General features: G+C 44.3%; 1 protein-coding gene across 1 annotated transcript in view; it reads right to left on the bottom strand.

The window, feature by feature from the left end:
* CCDC148 (coiled-coil domain containing 148) overlaps nt 1–22,186 on the bottom strand; it is a 220,169-nt gene that overhangs the window by 4,854 nt on the left and 193,129 nt on the right. Inside the window, exons 12-14 of the mRNA XM_040440791.1 lie at nt 19,586–19,704; nt 12,818–12,935; nt 9,248–9,388 (exon numbers count right to left, since the gene is read on the bottom strand). Of these exons, the coding sequence (XP_040296725.1) occupies nt 9,248–9,388; nt 12,818–12,935; nt 19,586–19,704 (378 nt within the window). The remainder of the gene's footprint in view (nt 1–9,247; nt 9,389–12,817; nt 12,936–19,585; nt 19,705–22,186) is intronic.

Raw genomic sequence — 22,186 nt, 5'->3', positions numbered from 1 at the left:
GACACGATCATTGGTCACGTGGCATAGGTGCAGCTCAGCCCCATTGAAGTAAATGGGGCTGAGGGCGATACCAAGCACAGCCGCTATACAATGTATGGCGCTGTGCTTGGTGAGCAGAGAGAAGGCCGTGGTGCTACTGCAAGCGCCGGTGCCTTCTCAAACAGCTAATTGGCGAGGGTCCCAGGTGTTGGACCACCACTGATCATAAAGGTCATCAGTATAAAAATCTCAGAAAACTCTTTTAAATTATACCACTTTTATGGCAGTTTCTAGGTGCTCTCACATTACTGAATGTGGGCCATTAGCCAGATGTTCGGGAAGGGAATCCACCAGGGGCGGACTAGGACTTTAAAGTGGCCCTGGAAAAAATACTAAAAGTGGCCCCGTTTTGTAGTTGGGGCCAAGTTGATGGAAGGCAGGGCCAACACAACTAGGTGGGGCCAGCAATACCATATTGTGGCACATTATACCAACCCAACAGAGTCAAATAACACAGTTCATCACAAAATACTGCTGCCAACAGCACAAAATAGATCCCCAAGAACGTCCACTGGCCGGACGTGAGGAGGGCTCAGGTGGCCCCCTGGGCATCGGCCCACGGGGAAATTTCCCTGTAAGGTCTATGGCCAATCCGCCCCTGGAATCCGCAGTATACCAACAAGGCGCCAGAATAAGTATGTAACAGCAATATAGAAACATATTTTTAAATTACTCCAACTAAAAATTTGGTACAGTATGTTTGGTGAGATCAAGGGTCCTGCCATACACCGGCACAGCAACAAAAAAAAAAATGCATACGTCTGCTGTGTGTTTTCACTTTGCTGGAAGAAAATGCCCCATAAATGCAGGAATGTTGCAAAAAAAAAAACAAAAAAACTTTTTTTGGTGTCTTAGCATTTTTTGCCGCAACGTGTGGCAGCAACCTAACAGAAAATGTAATATTTGGTTGTTTGCAGCCCCTTTACTGAATGTATCAACTTTTTTTTTTACATTTTTTCCCCCCCGCCCATTCCCGGACTATTGCCTCGTAATGCGGTTTATATTTAGTGTTCGTTCAGTGTTAAATGTTTTGAAATGTTCTGAAGTGACGTTGTTTAGCAGCACGGACTGCTGACTCGCTTTCTACAGGCAAGTAGGTCATCCCAGCTGGAGAGAAGGTTGGCGCATCTGTACTCGGATCATCTTTAACTTGGTTCTCAGAGGATTAGATCAACTCAGTATTTTCTATAAAACCGCAAATCTCAGTCAGGAAATATGACTGGAAAGATAAAGGTCAGTTACAGCCACCGAGCAGCGCCAGCTTGTCTATCAATAGTTATGAATCTGGAAGTGTCAGATAGAGACGGGTATACGAAGGAGCTGCCGTGTGCGTCTTTGGGTTATGATGAACAGCTCACTGGAGACTTCCCAAGCCCTACATGCTGTCAGTCTAGTGATATTACAAAAAAGAATTGATCACAATCTCAAACAGCATCTGTCATACACAGCAGAAACATAAAAAGGTAGATACACGGTAAGGTTAAAATACAGATGTAGCAGGGTTAACACACATGCTTTATGAGACATGTTATCTAAACTAAATGCGTTAAGCAATTGCTTTTCAATGGCTTTTGTTTCAAGATAACGCGAAGAGTTAAGAAATTTGAGTAAGGGAGTGTGTGTGTTACCCCTGCTACATCTGTACACATAGCTACACACTGCTTTACTCATTTTCATGTATGAGGCTACATACACACGGCTGTTTTCAGAACCCTTGCAGTCTATGGGACTAGTCACATGGCCGTTTTTTAATAGGATATATTCTATTTTTGGCCGTTTTCACGGCCAGACAGACCTCATTGAACTCGATAGGACCATTTTCGGCCGCTTAGACAGGAGTGCACTCATCCAACAGCTATACAAATGGGTACACTAGTGAAAAATGGGGTTAAAATATATATTTTTTGCATGCAGTGGGACACTCACACACTAGCTCCTCACAGGATGCAGAAGGACCTGACACTCCCAGCATGGTGATGTCATGCTGCTGAGAGCGTTAGGTCCTTCTACCTTCAGTGAAGAGTGAGTGTCCCTGCACGTGCAAGGGGTTGAGTTTTTTTTCTGCACATTATTAATGCTGGGGGCCACTCTAGGAGGCATTATTACTGCTGGGGGCCACTATGGGGGACATTATTACTGTGTTACAACACTAAATATGGCTCGGTTTACACTGAATTTAGACACTAAGACCATCTAAAATGCCTACTGAGTTCAACTAACTAGAAGCAGAGGTGTACCCAAGGGTGGCTGCTAGGTTTAACACCTTACGCTTGTGCCCTTACTTCTTCTGCCTGATCCCCTCAGCTATGCTTCTGCCATCTGCTGGTGAAAGGTGAAACTTACATAGGAAATATTTATGTGCCACAGCGTGCATGTGTGTGCTTGTGTATGAGCTTCACAGTGTGTATATGTGTGTGTCAATGGATGTACAGTTGAAACCAGAAGTTTACATACACTATATAAAAAGACACATATGCATGTTTTTCTCAATATCTGACATGAAATCAGAATAAACCTTTCCTGTTTTTGGTCAATTAGGATTACCATAATTATTATTATTTGCCAAATGCCAGAATAATGAGAGAGAGAGAATGTTTTAAGGCATTTTTATTACTTTCTGCAAAGTCAAAAGTTTACATACATTTCATTAATATTTGGTACCACTGCCCTTAAACTGTATGGCTTGGCTCAAACGTTTTGGATAGCCTCCCACAAGCTTCTCACAATAGTTGGTCGGAATTTGGGCCCATTCCTCCTGACAAAACTGGTGTAACTGAGCCATGTTTGTTGGTCGCCTTGCTCGCACCTGCCTTTTCAGCTTTGCCTATAAGTTTTCTATAGGATTGAGATCAGGGCTCTGTGGTGGCCACTCCAAAACATTGACTTTGTTCTCCTTAAGCCACTTTGTAATCAGTTTGGCAGTATGCTTCGGGTCATTGTCCATTTGGAAGACCCATTTCCGCCCAAGCTTTAGCTTCCTGGCTGATGTCTTGAGATGTTGCTTCAGTGTTTCTACATAATCTTCTTTCCTCATGACGCCATCTATTTTGTGAAGTTCACTAGTCCCTCCTGCAGAAAAACAACCCCACAACATGATGCTGCCGCCCCCATGTTTCACATTTAGTATGGTGTTCTTAGGCTTCCAAGCTTCTCCCTATTTCCTCCAAACATAACGATGGTCATTATGGCCAAAAAGTTCAATTTTAGTTTCATCAGAACACATGACATGTCTCCAAAAATGTAGGTCTTTGTTCCTGTGTGCAAACACTAATTTGGCTTGTTTATGCTTCTTTTGGAGTAATGGCTTCTTCCTGGCAGAGTGGCCATTCAGCCTATGTTGATACAGTACTCGTTTCACTGTGGATATTGACACAATCTTTTGTTGTCGGGTTAATATGCATATTTTGGACCAAAGAACGTTCATCTCTGGGACACAGAACCCGTCTTCTTCCTGAGCGGTATGATGGCTGGACATTCCCATCTTGTTTGTACTTGCGTATAATTGTTTGTACAGATGAACGAGGCACCTTCAGGTACCTTGAAATTGCACCCAAGGTTTGAGCCAGACTTGTGCAAGTCCACAATTCTCTTCCTGATATCTTGGCTGATTTCTTTAGACTTTCCCCTCATGATGCTACACAAAGAAGCAGTGTGTTTCAGGTGAGCATTTAAATACATCCACAGGTGTAGCAGTAATACTAAAGGAGCAATGTACACAGATATGATAGTAAAAAATACGTATTTATTTTTATGAGAATACGATAAAAATGAAGGGTAAAGGATAGAAGTTCTAAAAATGAAGTTCTAAAAAATGAAAATTGCAATATGCAGAGGTGGGGATGCACAATGGAAAAAATGTGCAAAGAGGATGCGGGAGTGGGACAATGTGGTGATTGTCCGATGGTGGTTTCCACCTTCAGTGGGTTCAATAGTTCATTGTGTCCATTTGTATACAGTTCATAAAAAATTGTCTTATGTATCACTGATGTTGGTCACAAAGGAAAAATGTATATAAAATGGCAAAAAGATAAAAAGATAAAAAATATAAATGGTGTGTCAGTCAGATGCTGCACTTGGTGTGGCGTCCCACACATTAAAGAGGGCTGCACCCTGACTGTTTACCTTCTTTGTAAGGTGTAGGTGTCCTGGCTGTTGGAGCGTCCTTGCTGCGCTCTGCGGTGTCTGTTTCCCGGTCTTTTTGGCGTTCCACATGGGTGTGACGTTACTTCTTTTGCGTCTCACGTGTCCAGAAGATTCGGATGTGATCGATTATTTGGAAGCGCTTCCAGGGTAAGATTTCTTGCAGGTTTAGAGGGAAGTCACCAGACGCGTTTCGAAGGTCTTCGCTGCCTTCTTCATCTTCTTTTTATACAGTGTATGTAAACTTCTGGTTTCAACTGTACATGTCTGTCACAGTGTATAAGTTCATGCACACGAACATATTTTTTGTCTGTGTCCGTTCCATTTTTTTTAACTTTTTTTTTACGTGTGCATTCCGTGTCCATGTGTCCGTTCCCCCAAAAAAATTAACATGTCCTATTATTGTCCGCATTACGGGCAAGGATAGGACTGTTCTAATAGGGGCCAGCTGTTCAGAAAAATTCTGAACGCACATGGCTGGTTTCTGTGTTTTGCGGATCTGTAATTTGCGGACCAACATATCTTATTTCCACTGCAAAGCACCATCGACTAAGCTTGCAACAAAATGTATGCCGCAAGTTAAATGTTTTTTTTATTTTTTTTACAATGGGAAAAAATTGAAGACATATACAAGTGTCTAGGCAAACAGCTGCATGCATCTGGGGTATGGAGATACTGTTCATGCATGCGGCCAAAATGCATGTCAGTAACGCAGTGTGAACAGTGGATTTAGTTTGGCTCATTTATATATCTTACACACTGAGAGGATGGTCACATTTGTCTTTAAAAAACATGGCTGCATACATTGAAATTACACTTTAGGGTTGGAAGGAGTGTGAATGGGTCAATGGAAACTGCATGGGAGACAAATAATCATTACTATGATCATCCGCCCTCCATGCATTTAGCATTGTATCAGCAGCACGCTATTTACATCGGTAGATGTGCTGCCAACGAGCGAGCATTTTTATGCCTACAGAAAAAACACAAACCGGCCGACAAATGAGCATCTGTCCACTGTCGGCTGATTGCTGCCCTGTTTACACTGGACAATGATCTGGGACAAGCATCCTAATGGAAGTTCATCCGCCCAATCACGTAAAAGGCCCTTTAGGCTACTTTCACATCTGCGTTTTTGCTGGATCCGTCATGGATCAGCAAAAACGCTTCCATCAGAATAATACAACCGGCTGCATCCGTTATGAATGGATCCGGTTGTATTATCTCTAAAACAGCCATGATGGATCTGTCTCTAAAATCACTGTAAGGCTCCATTCACACGTCCGCAATTTCGTTCCGCATTTTGTGGAACGGAATTGCGGACCCATTCATTTCTATGGGGCAGCACGATGTGCTGCCTGGACACGGAATTGCGGATCCGCACTTCCGTTCCGCAAAAAAATAGAACATGTCCTATCCTATTGCGGACAAGAACAGGCATATTCTATTAGTGCCGGCAATGTGCGGTCCGCAAAATGCGGAACGCACATTGCCGCTGTCCGTGTTTTGCGGATCCGCAAAAAACGTTGCGGACGTGTGAATGGAGCCTAAGTCAATGGGGGGGCGGATCTGTTTTCTTTTGTGTCAGAGAAAACGGATCCATCTCCATTGACTTATATTGTGAGTCATGACGGATCCGTCTTGCTCTGCATCCCAGGACGCACTCCAAAACGCTGCTTGCAGCGCTTTTGTGTGCGTCATGGGAATGCAATGAATTGGAACGGAATGTATTCTGGTGCGCTCCGTTCCTTTCAGTTCAGTTTTGTCCCTATTGACAATGAATGGGGAGAAAACTGAAGGGTTTTCCTCCGCTATTGAGATCCTATGACGGATCTCAATAGCGGAAAGGAAAAGCGCAGGTGTGAAAGTAGCCTTGGTCAGGGGTCATAAGGCGGAGTATAGAAAAACTGAAAAATAAAGAAAAAATTGATCCTGTATTTTAAACATCCGTTATGCTCATTTATGCACATTTGGCATCCATTTTAGCCATTTCCGTTCAGTATCCGTTATTTTAAATGGATAAAAAGTCCTGCATGGAGGACTTTTTTTCAGTCTAAAATAACGGATCTCAGACAGAAATAGCTAAAACGGATGCCAAATGTGCATATCTGATGCTCAGGATCCATTTTTCTTTTTCTTTTTCTGTTCTGACGGATCAACAGTGATGTGAATCCAGCCTTAGTTGGCACTTGCAAAACTGGTATGTATACATTAATGCAACCCATGTCTGAGGCTAGTATGTGCCAAAATATAACAGGACGAGTGGAATAAGTTTAGTCATTAATGAATTAAATATTTGTAATGATAATTATTCAATATTTAGAGCGGTTGTTGAGCATTACAAAAACAATGTGTCCGCCGCTGATATTGTCCATTGATTACGTTGGACTGAGGTCCCTAGGGCCCACCAGAAGAAATAGTTCTGAGGGCCCATCTTCTGTGTATATAAGGACCTTGTCAGAGCTTGGGCCCACCGGAGGATTCTCTAGGACTCTGGTGGGACAGTTCGACCTTGATGTCTGGTATTGTAGCTCATCTTTATTCACTTGAATGGACTTAAAGGGGTTTTCCGGTAGGGTGATTTGGGTGCAGTTTCCAAGGATCAGTGGGAGGATATATTAGAGGCAGTTCCTAGAGTGTCTTTAAGCGAGCAGGCTAAATTGTCTCAGCTGTTTATTATTCACAGAGTATACAAAACACCAGTATTTTTACAAAAAATCGGGGTTAGGAATGATGATAGGTGTCCGAAGTGCATGGAGGAAGGAGCTGATTTGATACATATGTTATGGTCGTGTTCTGTGATAGGAAGATATTGGGATGAGGTGCTGAACATGATCAATCGCAAATTGGGGCTGAGATTGCAAAAGGATCCTAAGGTGTGTGTGCTGGGATATGTGTCGGAGATAGGAGGAAGTGAATTGGTCAAGGTGGCGGTGGGAAGACTGTTATATGTGGCCAGGAAACTGGTGGCGCAGAGGTGGATCCAGGGGAGTCCGCCAACGATCGAAGAGTTTGAAAGGAGGGTGAATGACATGTTAATTATGGAAAAAAAGTGTGTTTGTTAAAAGAGGTTGTCCTCAGAAGTTTGAGAAATTGTGGAATGATTGGATGTCTCATACTCATATTGTGTTATAAATTATGACAGACGTTTTCTTACTCCTTTTCATGGGGGGGGGGGGGGGGGGGGGGGGGGGGGGGGGGGGGGGGGGGGAAAGAGCGTTAATTGGATATGCTTTGTGCCATAAAAAGTGTTTGGGTATATATCTTGTATTGATGCTGTATATTGTATACATTTTCAAGTACCCAAGATTGATTATTCCTTACTGCTGTAGTTGGCATTTTGCCTGAAGATGCAATTTATTATTGTATTTTGTATTTTATTTTTGTATGTTCCATGGTAAAATGTATAAGTGTCTACAGAAAATGATTATATCATAAAAACAATAAAAACGATTTGATTAAAAAAAAAAAAAAGGGGGTTTTCCGGTAGTATAGGTTATCAACATTTGATGGGTCCGACTAGAGCACCCCTGCTGATCAGCTTATTGAAGAGGCTCGGTCCTAGCCCGTGATGTCACTTTCACATGGCCTATCTGCAGTTCAGTCCCCTTCAAGTGAATGGGCTTGGGCTGCAACAACAAGCATGGCCACTTTACAATGTGCGGAGATGTGCTTGGTATGCTGTGAGGGGGCCGCAGCGCTCTTCTCAGCACTCAGGCCCTTTCAAACAGTAAATCAAAGGAGGAGGAAATGTTGTCAATATTGTACTCCTAAAAAACTCCTTTAGGGTCCATTCACACATGCATGTGTGTTTTGCGGATCCGCAAAACACGGACACCAGCAATGTGCGTTTCCGCATTTTGCGGACCGCACATCGCCGGCACTTAATAGAAAATGCCTAATCTTGTCCGCAATTGCAGACAAGAATAGGACATGTTCTATTTTTTTGGGGGATCAGAATTGCGGACCCGGAAGTGCGGGTCCACATTTCCGGGTCCGGGCAACACATTGTGCGGCCCCATAGAAATGAATGGGTCCGCAATTCCGTTCCGCAAAATGTGCAACAGAATTGTGGACGTGTGAATGAAGCCTTAATCTGCAACACCAGTCACTGCTCTTGGATAAGGCTACATTCACATGACGGCCGTGTGACAGACATTTCTGTAATGGCCATGACAACACCATTTTCAAAGACTCAACTCTATGAGGCTACTTATTACACGGCCATTTTTTAATGGCGAGTGATTAGCGACCAAAAAATAGAACTTCACAGCCAGACAGACCCCATTAAAGTCAACAGGCCTATTTTTAACGGCTGTATAGACAGGAGTGCCCCCCTCTAACAGCCTTTAAAAAACAGCTACAAGGGTCTTTTAGGAGTTAAAATGAAAAAATAGAGTAAGGCGGTGGCATTATATTATGGTGGCACAACCCAGGGCCATAATATACTGTATGTATAGGGGCACAACCAGGGGTGCACCACCAATGAGGCCAGGTGAGTCAAGAGAGGGGCAGACGAAGGGCCATGGGCTGAAGGGAAGGGGTTAGGTTAAGAAATTGGCATTGGGGAGGGAGCGGCGCCATTTCAGTATTCGCCTCAGGCAGCAGAAAAGCGAGGTGCTCCCCTGGGCACAACTGAGGGCTAATATCTATATTGGGGCATAAACCGGGGGCTATTGTAACTACTGGGAGGCACTAAGGGGGCCATGACCTTTACTGGGGACACAACTAAGAGCCATTATAACTACAGGGGGCAAAAAGGGGTTCATTATTTATACTGGGGGCACTATGAGGGGGCATCATTTATATAATGAGGGCATTGCAGGGGTTGAGGTTTAAACTTAAAAACTCAATGTAAATCATCTGAAAAATGGATGCAAAACGGCCATTAAAGACAGACAGAAGATGGTTGAAAAATGTCCATGAAAAACTGACGTGTGAACGCCGCCTAGAAGAACCTTTTTTTTATTTTTATTTTAATACTATAGTTATTTTAAAAGGATGGAAAATGTGAAAAAGCGGGAATTACTAATAAATGAAATGTAATGCATGCATATAGAACACAGACCTGTTGTTCATTGTACGTGTACAAATCAAAAAGAGGTTTTTGAAGGAAAATGTCTTCTTCTGCCCCAACACCGAGTCTTGCTTTCCAAGCTTTTGTGTCGCTCATCATTCTGACGGGATCAAATTCAGCAATAACAGCCACCTGCATGACACAGTTCAGAAATGACCTGTTAGGACACGATTTCTAACGTCTTCTCCAGTATGAAACAGTATTATTAAGTATTTAAAACGTAATTCTTTAAGATCAAAGAACCTGTTCTATTCAACAGTCTTGGCAGAGCACGTACACAATGGCATGAACTGAAGCCAAGGAATGAGGCAACCCCTGGACCGCAATGCAAAACAACTGGACCATGTAGATTCGGCAGCGGAGCACCATCGGGAGAGCTGCAATCCACAGGAAGGGCCAGGAGCAAGTCCACTGCTGACCCGCCTCGCCGAAACCCCCGGCCAGGACCATCCCCCTCCCCCACACACACGCTACCCCTCCGCCCCACCCGAGAGATTAGGTAATTCATGCAGCTCCCCCTACTGCTGATCTAACTGAAACTCACCCATGATGTCACCTCATAGAACCCACCTTTCATGTCACAGCCACTTACTGATTGAAACCCGTTTGTGATGTCATAGGAGCTCACCTAATTAGAACGCACTTGTGAAGTCACAGCAGCTCACCTACCTGAAAATGTACTTGTGATGTCACAGTGCCCTGCATAAGGCGAACCCACTATGATCTCACAGCAGTTACCCAATGGAAACACATCACAGTAGCTCACCTGGCAGAAGTGCGGTTGTGATGTCACATGTGATGCAAGCACAGTTGTGATGTCACAGCAGCTCACCTGACGGATACACTCTTGTGATATTATGGTAGGTTACCTACGGCAGTGTAAGTAGCACGCATTTCTGCCCATATGTAGAAGTGACTGTGTATATGTATGCTTGTACATAGTGAATATATGTAGTTACTGCTATCACTTAAAAGCCTTGCCTGGTTTTTATACTCAGTCCGCCCTGCATAGAAACAGCCCTTGTCAAACTATTATCAAGCTTCTTTCTTTGTAGTCCAGCTTACCTGAGGGCGTTTCAAAGATTGGCACGACCGCCAACCATCTGTCTATAATGAGGATGACGGTGACAGGGCGGCAGGGTGTGCGCACAGCTTTTACAACACAGGCCTGTGGTATAACAGGACCTGAAGTGTATATAGTGGCATGTATACAAGGTATACAAGCAGCCTTTGGGCCATGACGCAAAACAATTAGAGCATGCAGATTCGCCAGCGGTGCTCCATGTATCCATATAATGGATATCCATGCACTTTACAATCCCGGACTCAGAACCGAGTGATGTCATCGTGTGATTTTTAGCTCATGCAGCAGAAAGGCTATAATCACCCCAGAGATTAGGTCATTTCTGCAACTCCACCTGCTGCCGAATTATACCCCCTAAAACTGCCCAATAAAGGGTTCCCATATATACACAGGAGTACATGTGACGGATCCTCCCCTCTAGAAGAGGTCTTGCACTATAGCAGCCCCACATAAGTGGTTGCTACTTTTGCTCTTTTCAGTATAAAGCACATTACCGTATATTGGGTACCCCCAAAAAAACACTGTGGGCTTTGTTTAACCCCTTCAGGACCAAGCCAGTTTTAACCTTAAAGAGGTTGTCCGGGCTTTTACTGTTGATGGCCTATCCTCAGGATCCTGCCGGCTGTGCGCTCTCCCCTTCAGTGTTCTACAGCGCAGACCCCACATCCTGCGATCTGCTTCTGCGCAGTAGAAATTATTCATGCCTGCAGAGACCATAAACAGCAGCGGTGGACAGGAAGAGAAAAGGGATACAGCACTTGTGCACTGCGCGTGCCCTCTCCTCATACAGCTGACCGGTGGGGGTGCCGGGTGTTGGACCACCGCCGATCTGATATTGATGACCTATTCTAATATCAATAGTGAAAGCCCGGACAACCCCTTTAAAGGGGTTGTGCAAGAATGGGGTGGAGGTTTTGGCAAACGCCCCCACCTGGTCGGACCTGTGAAGGGAAGCTTACTTACCTTGAGCATACAATGCCAGTGCGCAAGCCTGTGTCTCATGGCAGGTGCCAGGACGGGACACTGCGGTAATGAATCATTTCTACTGCGCACAAGCAGATAGCAGGATGTGAAGTCTGCGCAGTAGAACACTGAAGGGGAGCGTGCACAGCCGGCAGGGCAGGGTTTGGAACCATTTTGTTTGTCATTTAAAGGAGCCAGCGCTGCTAAAACAGGGCACAGACACTGCATACAGGAGCAGCAGTCCCCTCCTATAACACTGTGGCAAAAATCTACAGATGATAACAGGAGCAGGGACATTAAATTAGTTAGTAACCTATGATTATGACAAAGTGGACAATCCCTTGAACCACCTTTCAGCTGCACCGTACATGTGCGGTGCTTGTGCGGATGGGGTTGAAAGAAATATTTCAGCAGCGTTACTATGCAAAACTGCTGACAGCACTAAGTAGCGTCTGAAGACACCAGGATAAAAAGTTTTGGTGTAGCTTTTATTATCGGGACTAGTGCGACCATCTACTTTTATTCTACCAGAGTGCCCCAGCAAGTGCACTGGAGTCAGAGTTTCACTGTAAGGGTCCATTCACACGTCCGTAAGTGTTCTGCGGATCCGCAAATTGCAGATCCGTAAAACACGGACACTGGCAATGTGCATTCAGAAATTTGCGGACCGCACATCGCCGGCACTATAATAGAAAATGCCTAATCTTGACCGCAATTGCGGACAAGAATAGGACATGTTCTATTTTTTTCGCGGAAATGGAAGCACGGATGCGGAAGTGCGGATCCGCAAATGCGGATGCGGATCCGCAAATGCAGATGCGGACAGCACATTCCAGCACATTGCGGACAGCTGTCCGCTCTCTGCATTGAGCTGCTTCACAGAATCACAGCCCTTCCCTGCTCTGAGTGACAGCTGTAGCATCCAACCAGGGGACCACTGCAGCTGTCATGGGGGATGGGCTGTGAAGCAGTTCAAATCAGACAGAGAAGCTCCGTCTCCTGGGCACTTGTAGAAGCAGAACCTGGCAGAATAAAAGCTCATATTCACACTACTCCTGATTATGAAATATCCACAAAAGGTACTGTATGTTTGCCCTGCTCTCCCTGGCCCCTAATTAGTGCAGTCAGCAGTTTTGCACAATAAAAACTGCAGACTCCCTTTAGGATGATGCAGTAGCACCCATTCCTTCAGATGTAACCAGACATGTAGGACGGTTGTAACAGGGCTGTACACATGCAGGTAGACCTGTTGCTAAAAGGCAAATTGACAAAACAGGAATGGCCAACCTTAGGCTCTGTATTTAAAATGTAGAAAAACTACAACTCCTAGCATGTCCAGACTGCCTACAGTTATCAGCTTACGGCTGGGCCTGGTGGGAGATGTAGATTTACAACAGCTGGAGAGTCGCAGGTTGGCCATCCATGTGTTATAGCAATGGTCACAGTATGAGGGCCCAACATATACATCCCGCGACTCTTTCCATATTGCACAGTATGAGGGTGCCACCACATACCTGTTGACGCAGAGCTTCCAGCCGCCTCTGTCTCTCTAACTCTACTTGCTCCTCGTGAAGCGCCTCCTCCCTTCTCTCTGACAGACGCTTCTCTAACAGCTGCTGCCGATAAACAACCCTGAAAATGAAATCTATTAATTGCAGGGATCGCTGGGTGCGTTCATGGAAGGTACAATATTATCAGCATAATACGGATCTCCGGCATATTGCAGCTCTCTGCTTCATTTATTACAATATCAAAACACGATGTCTGCATGTGAACTGTGGCCCTACATTATAAATGTTCACATCTTCCTGACAGGCGTCACGGGCGATGATGACTGAAGAGTTTTGGTGCCTATTTTGGGATCAGTAGTCATCCTGTTCACTTTAAAAACGTTCAGAACAAAGACACAAGGAGGAGAGCAGATGGGTGGATGTAGCTGGTGAAGAAGACACTTAAGGTAGAAGATAATGGGAAGAGGACACTGTTGTCCTTGCAGAGTGAAATGCTCCATTCTGTCTAGGACTGTATACATGGAACGCTCTTGCTGCCGCTGCATACTGATAGTAACGATAGCATGCATGTCCATAGAAAATGGGGAAAACAGTGCAACTGTCACAAACCAGCGGGTGTGAACCCACTGTGCCAAGTGTCCTACCTCCTCTAAGGGCGTTGTCTAAGTGACTCCCTCGATCTTCACAGTAACCCTGATGGTGGGGGTAGACTTTCTGGAGGGGAACACCAGGTCGCTACCTCTTGAGGAGGATAAGCACACGAGGCAGCTGGTCCAGGCAGACCAGGAGGTACTTGAGAAGGTTAAAGCAGAGGCGAAGTCAGACAAGTGGCACAGCTACAGGTCGGGCAATCCGTGTCGGCAACAGGAGAGACAAGGCAAGCAGGCAGAGATCAAACGGGTAGCAGAATCCAGGAACACAAGCGGATATCAGGAACCTTAGGAGGACACAAGGACCTTGACACTGAGGGATCTGGAAAGAGGGCTGAGCCACTGATATATGTGCAGGAGGGCTAGGATTCATCCGCGAGGTCACATGACCTAACCCATAAAGCCCAGGAAGTGACGAGCGCCGGCCCTTAAGGAAATGCTGCAGGAAACAAGCAGCAAGCATGCTGTGGCCAGGGCTGATGTCCGTCATAAACGGATACGGTTGTATTATGTCTTCTATAGCCATGACGGATCCGTCTTGAACACCATTGAAAGTCAATGGGGGACGGATCCGTTTTCTATTGTGGCAGAGAAAACGGATCCGTCCCCATTGACTTACATTGTGTGTAAGGAAGGATCCGACTTTTTCCGCACCACATCGTGGACAGAAAAACGCTGCTTGCAGCGTTTTTCTGTCCGTGATGGGGACACAACCATTGACAATGAATAAGGACAAAACTGAAGCGTTTTCTTCCACTATTGAGATCCTATGATGGATCACAATAGCGGAATTGAAAACGCTAATGTGAAAGTAGCCTTAGTTGGTAGACCACTGCACACAGCCTGCAGCACGGACCACTTTGTGGGTTAGGCCTCGTGCACTTAAACATATGTGTTTTACGGTCCGCGGATCCGCAAAATATGTATAACGGCCATGTACATCATGCATTTTTCTCAGTCCCAATTCTTGTCCGCAGAATAAGAAATGTTCCATAATTTGTAAAACAGACACACAGATGCGGATGACATCTCTGTGTGTTGTACGCATTTTTTTCTGGTTCTATAGAATTCAATGGGTCCACGTCTGATCCGCAAAAAATGATCACCTGAATGGGGCTGAGCTGCACCTAGGCCATCTGACTGATGGACGTGACATCACCGGTCTAGGCTATGCTGCGAGAAGACCGCGACGCTCACATGACTGCCAGTGCCTTATTAAACAGATTTTATGTGGAGTACCAGGTGTCAGACCACCACCGATGAGATATTAATGACCTATCTAGAGGTCATTAGTTAAAAAGTCTCAGAAAACCCCTCTGATATGTGGACATTGTGCTGCTTGCAGGTATACAAGATATATACGTACTTGTCAAAAAATAAAGTCACAGAACATTTTGCCTGGGAATAAACATAAAACACAGTTGTGATGTCTCAAGAGCTTTCCTGACTAAAACCCACTTGTGATGTCACAATTGCTTAGTTGACTGAAACAGTTGTGATGTCACAACAGCTTACCTGACTGAAAGCCACTTGTGGCATCACAGCAACCTACTGTACTTCATTAAAACACACTGGGGATGCGACAGAAGCGTAGCCAACTGAAACCCACTAGCAATTTCACAGAAACATACCTAACTGAAACGCACTTGTGATATCACATCAGCGTACCTAACTGTGATGTGATGTCACAGTAGCATATCTGACTAAAACCCACTTGGGATGTCCTAGGAGCTCATCTAACTAAAATGCACTTGTGATGTCACAGCACCTTGCATAATGTGTACCCACTATGATGTCACAGCACTTTGCATAATGTGTACCCACTATGATGTCACAGCATTTTGCATAATGTGTACCCACTATGATGTCACAGCACTTTGCATAATGTGTACCCACTATGATGTCACAGCACCTTGCATAATGTGTACCCACTATGATGTCACAGCACCTTGCATAATGTGTACCCACTATGATGTCACAGCACTTTGCATAATGTGTACCCACTATGATGTCACAGCACTTTACATAATGTGTACCCACTATGATGTCACAGCACCTTGCATAATGTGTACCCACTATGATGTCACAGCACCTTGCATAATGTGTACCCACTATGATGTCACAGCACCTTGCATAATGTGTACCCACTATGATGTCACAGCACTTTACATAATGTGTACCCACTATGATGTCACAGCACTTTGCATAATGTGTACCCACTATGATGTCACAGCATTTTGCATAATGTGTACCCACTATGATGTCACAGCACTTTGCATAATGTGTACCCACTATGATGTCACAGCACCTTGCATAATGTGTACCCACTATGATGTCACAGCACCTTGCATAATGTGTACCCACTATGATGTCACAGCACTTTGCATAATGTGTACCCACTATGATGTCACAGCACTTTGCATAATGTGTACCCACTATGATGTCACAGCACTTTACATAATGTGTACCCACTATGATGTCACAGCACCTTGCATAATGTGTACCCACTATGATGTCACAGCACTTTACATAATGTGTACCCACTATGATGTCACAGCACTTTGCATAATGTGTACCCACTATGATGTCACAGCACTTTACATAATGTGTACCCACTATGATGTCACAGCACTTTGCATAATGTGTACCCACTATGATGTCACAGCACTTTGCATAATGTGTACCCACTATGATGTCACAGCACTTTACATAATGTGTACCCACTATGATGTCACAGCACTTTGCATAATGTGTACCCACTATGATGTCACAGCACTTTGCATAATGTGTACCCACTATGATGTCACAGCACTTTACATAATGTGTACCCACTATGATGTCACAGCACTTTGCATAATGTGTACCCACTATGATGTCACAGCACTTTGCATAATGTGTACCCACTATGATGTCACAGCACTTTGCATAATGTGTACCCACTATGATGTCACAGCACTTTACATAATGTGTACCCACTATGATGTCACAGCACTTTGCATAATGTGTACCCACTATGATGTCACAGCACTTTGCATAATGTGTACCCACTATGATGTCACAGCACCTTGCATAATGTGTACCCACTATGATGTCACAGCACCTTGCATAATGTGTACCCACTATGATGTCACAGCACCTTGCATAATGTGTACCCACTATGATGTCACAGCACTTTGCATAATGTGTACCCACTATGATGTCACAGCACTTTGCATAATGTGTACCCACTATGATGTCACAGCATTTTGCATAATGTGTACCCACTATGATGTCACAGCACTTTGCATAATGTGTACCCACTATGATGTCACAGCACCTTGCATAATGTGTACCCACTATGATGTCACAGCACCTTGCATAATGTGTACCCACTATGATGTCACAGCACTTTGCATAATGTGTACCCACTATGATGTCACAGCACTTTGCATAATGTGTACCCACTATGATGTCACAGCACTTTACATAATGTGTACCCACTATGATGTCACAGCACCTTGCATAATGTGTACCCACTATGATGTCACAGCACCTTGCATAATGTGTACCCACTATGATGTCACAGCACTTTGCATAATGTGTACCCACTATGATGTCACAGCACTTTGCATAATGTGTACCCACTATGATGTCACAGCACTTTACATAATGTGTACCCACTATGATGTCACAGCACTTTACATAATGTGTACCCACTATGATGTCACAGCACCTTGCATAATGTGTACCCACTATGATGTCACAGCACTTTACATAATGTGTACCCACTATGATGTCACAGCACTTTGCATAATGTGTACCCACTATGATGTCACAGCACTTTGCATAATGTGTACCCACTATGATGTCACAGCACTTTACATAATGTGTACCCACTATGATGTCACAGCACCTTGCATAATGTGTACCCACTATGATGTCACAGCACCTTGCATAATGTGTACCCACTATGATGTCACAGCACTTTGCATAATGTGTACCCACTATGATGTCACAGCACTTTACATAATGTGTACCCACTATGATGTCACAGCACTTTGCATAATGTGTACCCACTATGATGTCACAGCACTTTACATAATGTGTACCCACTATGATGTCACAGCACTTTACATAATGTGTACCCACTATGATGTCGCAGCACTTTACATAATGTGTACCCACTATGATGTCACAGCACTTTACATAATGTGTACCCACTATGATGTCACAGCACTTTACATAATGTGTACCCACTATGATGTCACAGCACTTTGCATAATGTGTACCCACTATGATGTCACAGCACTTTACATAATGTGTACCCACTATGATGTCACAGCAGTTACCCGGCAGAGACCCACTTGTTGCCTCCCAGCAGCTCACCTTGCGATGTCACAGCTATGATATCACAGCAGCTTATCTGACACACTCTTGTGTTATCACAGGAGGTTTCTTAAGGCCCCTTTCTACGCCCCCATGGAGCTGGCAGTTGTTGGGAAGAAAGCGTTCCTTCCTGACAATTGCTTGCTCAGTGAAGGAGACTGCTGAATTTACATGCAGAGATCTCCTCCTTAGTATGGGGAGGAGTGATCACTAATGCCATCTCTCGTCCCCATACAGAATCATTGTTTGCCAGCAGCAGAGTGATGTTTAGATGGCACAATCTGCCGCCAGCACACGATGATTTAGGTGACAGCACCAACGATCTATTACTGAATGAACAAGCGTTTCGCTCGTTCATCGAGTGATCGTGGCACCTTTACAGATTATCACTAACGAGAGTAAGTACCAACCCTCAATAGCGATAATCTGCCCGAACGTCAGGCCGTGTAAAAGGGTATTTAGGGGCAGTCATTAACAACACAGGACCCCTGTGGAAGTATGTAGTATGTAGTATGCCCAAATGATGTTAGTGTGCATATATGTGAACAAAATAAGTGTGTAAGTGTATATATGCTTGTACATAGAGAGTATATGTAGTTACTATCTATAAAATTGGGCAATGGCCAGCCATTTGTATATAATAAAGATGATAATGGTGCAGAACTGTGTGCACTGATTTTGCAGCATACGCCTGTGGTATAATAGCGCCTCAATGCAGAGATGTCAAGTCCACTGTAGCTCCTCCCACATTTATTTATTTTATGCACTTATATAGCGCTACTATATTCCGCAGCGCTTTACAGACATTAGCGTCACACTGTCCCCAGTGGGGCTCTAAGGTCCCTATCAGTCTGTCTTTGGAGTGTGGGATGAAACCGGAAAACCCGGAGGAAACCCACACAAACACGGGGAGAACATACAAACTCCATGCAGATGTTGTCCTTGGTCGGATTCAAACCTAGGACCCCAGCGTTGACCACTGAGCCACCGTGCATTCAGCTAAGTAGCTTATAAACACTGGGCAAAAAAAACTGATGGCCAATGCTTCACTCTTTACTACTCATGGATAGATGTCCTTCTTTTATAATTTTCTAATATTTTTCATTCAACTAGTCGCTAAAGAGAAGCATGCAATAGCGGACTTACATCTCCTGAGCCTGCAGACACATACTGTCCGCACCCTAGACTTGACCCATCAAGAAGGCCACAACAAGTCACGTATGGCTTAAAAAATTAAAAGAACCTATGTAATGTACTCCTTGTCAATGTCCGCCTGGCCTGCTGTGTCTATAGATAAATCTGGCCCTGGAAACATACATTTTCCAATAGTTTCTAAGAATAGCAAAGCTTCACATGAAGGAAGTGAACCCCGGAGCGCAACGAGACACTTGTTGATGGTTTGCCTGCAAACCTCTGTGGTTGCGCCCTGTCCTTCGTATGTTACAGACTCCCTTGGGTTTGCAGGATCAATATTAATCTTTCAGATTCAGGAAAACGGCAGGAATTGCTCAGCTTCTGCGTCCACAACATTAAACATTTACGCCAATCATTTCTTAGGGCTTTACTTTTGGCTGCCAATAAGGCTGAGGATTTTGAAGGCTTTTTTTAAAAAAAATATTAAAATGGCAATATGTCCCCAAAAATAAGAAATGTAAGAGGCAAAGTCAATAAATTGGATTCGATCTGTACTTTTGTGTACTTGCTCCTGGGTATAGCCCATCTGTACATGCCAGTGTGTGCCCAATACCGCACTTACCGTTCTCGGTCTTTCTCAGCTTGCTGGGCCATTATATTCTTCAGCTGCTCTAGGCGCTGCAGGTCCCGACTCTGTTGCTCTTCCCACGCTTGCTGTTTCTCAGCTTTGCACTTCTGTATCTGTCGCGTGAAGCAAAAAAAAAAAAAAAAAGTTCAAACTAAACTGCGCCTAAGGCTGCGTGACAAGCAATACAAAAAGAAATCCCAACACCAGAATATCTCCATATTGTATCTTGCAAATACAGTTATGTATAAATGTGCTGTGAGGCTTGAAATCCCCGGCATTGTTTTTCTGTGGTTTCACTGTTGATTTCATTTCTAAGTAAGTACGACAAACCTATGCGTTCCATAATATCATCCACCCGCATCTTTCTCTTAATAAATACATTCATTCAGTTATTATGGATCGCATTCAGAGCTGAGCCGCAGCAGCTGTTACTCAGAGCTGGCCCAATTCTATTATCGGTAACACAACGTGGATAGAAATGTGTTAGAGGTTGTTTTCATTGTCGCAACCAAAGCTTATTCTTCTAATGTGTGTAAAATGACATAAAGATTTTCTAAAAGTAAAAAAAATCTGTGTTTGTTGATTTTGTCTACAGCTTCTATGCAGACCTATGTATATCCATGGTAACAGACTACAAACAAATCTTGTGTAGTCTGATCCTGCAGTCATACTCTCTTCAGCTTATCCCTACATACATTTAATGGGTTAACAAGAAGTTGGGGGACAAATAAATGTTAAAGGGGTTGTGTCACTTCAGCAAATAGCATTTATTATGTAGAGAATGTTAATACAAACCTCTTACTAATGTATTGTTATTATCCATATTGCTTCCTCTGCTGGCTAAATTCATTTTTCCAGCACATTATACACTGCTTGTTTCCATGGTTACGACCACCCTGTAATTCATCAGCGGTGGCCGTGCTTGCACACTTTAGGAAAAAGCATCAGCCTATGTGAGCTCCCCGGTCTTGGCCAACAGAGAGGCTGACACTTTTTCCTATAGTGTGCAAGCACGACCACCGCTGTTGGACTGCAGGGTGGTCGTAACCAGGGAAACGAGCAGTGTATATGGTGATGGAAAAATGAATCAAGCCAGCAAAGGAATCAACATGGACAATCACAATACATTAGTAAGTGCCTTGTATTAACTTTCTCGACATGATAAATGCTACTTGCTGAAGTGACACCACCCCTTTAAGTCATGCATGTTAGAATAACTTGAAGAGAGGTCTTGTTTTTGAGCTTCTCTACAGCTTATTGATATGTTAGGTGATAGGTAACTTGATATATTGCATAATATTGGATTAGATTTGGAGGGGTATGACGTATTCAAACAACCTTGGGTGATTGAAAAAAAAAATGTTGTTTAGAACTGGCCATCCATGGGTCATGCAGTCAGCTTGATGGTAAAGAAAAGTTGGGGACAAGCATACTTATAGGGGTTCTGCAGTTTGTTTAAACTGATGATCTATCCTCTGGATAGATCATCAGCATCTGATAGGCGGGGGTCCGACACCTGTTTGAGAAGGCAGCGCCGTGGCCTTCTCACTCTTTACCGCAGGCCCAGTGACGTCACGACTAGTATCAATGGCCTGGGCAGGGCTAAGCTCCATTCAAGTGAACGGAGCTTAGCCGTACCCAGGCCAGTTGATACTAGTCATGACATCACTGGGCCTGCGGGTAAACAGTGAGAAGGCCGTGGCACTCCTGGAGCGCCGCTGCCTTCTCAAACAGCTGATGGGTGGGGGTCCCGGGTGTCAGACCCATGCCGATCAGATGCTGATGATCTATTCAGAGGATAAATCATCAGTTTAAACAAACTGCAAAACCCCTTTAACTGTTTCTCCATGCTCAGTTCCTGCTCCTTCAGTCCACTTCTACCGTGCTCCAGACCCCACTTTTAAACTTCCGTCACAAACACGCGGCATATGAATTTTATAAAAAAAAAAGCTGTATTGCAGCTTAAAGGGAAAGTGTCACCTGGATTTTGTGTATAGAGCTGAGTACATGGGCTGCTAGATCGCCGCTAGCACATCCGCAATACCCAGTCCCCATAGCTCTGTGTGCTTTTATTGTGTCCAAAAAAAAAGATTTTATATATATATGTAAATGAAGCAAGTAAGAAGCCCAAGGAGCTGTTACCAACGTTACTCCCCGACGTCAAAAAGCTAGAACGCCGTAATCTCGCGATGCGTGAGCTAGCGTATGCGCAGTGTCGGCATAGTCTTCCTTCCCTGTGCTGGCATCAGCCTCAGTGTACGATTACGGCGCTCTAGCTTTGTGACGTCGGGAGGAGATTCGGAGGATGCGCGGCGGTGCTGGGCACAGAGTCAGAGAACGCTGGACTCATCTCTGAAGCATGGAGGAGACAGGACTCATCTAAGGTTCATTTACATATATATATAAAATAGGTTTTTTTGACACAATAAAAGCACACAGAGCTATGGGGACTGGGTATTGCGGATGTGCTAGCGGCCATCTAGCAACCCATGTCCTCAGCTCTATACACAAAATCCCCGTGACAGGTTCCCTTTAAGGGGGTTGTCCGGGCTTTTAATATCAGATCGGCGGGGGTCTGACACCCGGCACCCCAGC

Source organism: Bufo bufo, chromosome 7 (assembly GCF_905171765.1).
Source record: "Bufo bufo chromosome 7, aBufBuf1.1, whole genome shotgun sequence".
Lineage (NCBI taxonomy): Eukaryota > Metazoa > Chordata > Amphibia > Anura > Bufonidae > Bufo > Bufo bufo.
Note: the sequence above shows the minus strand (reverse complement) of the source record. Positions and strands in the feature narration are given on the sequence as shown.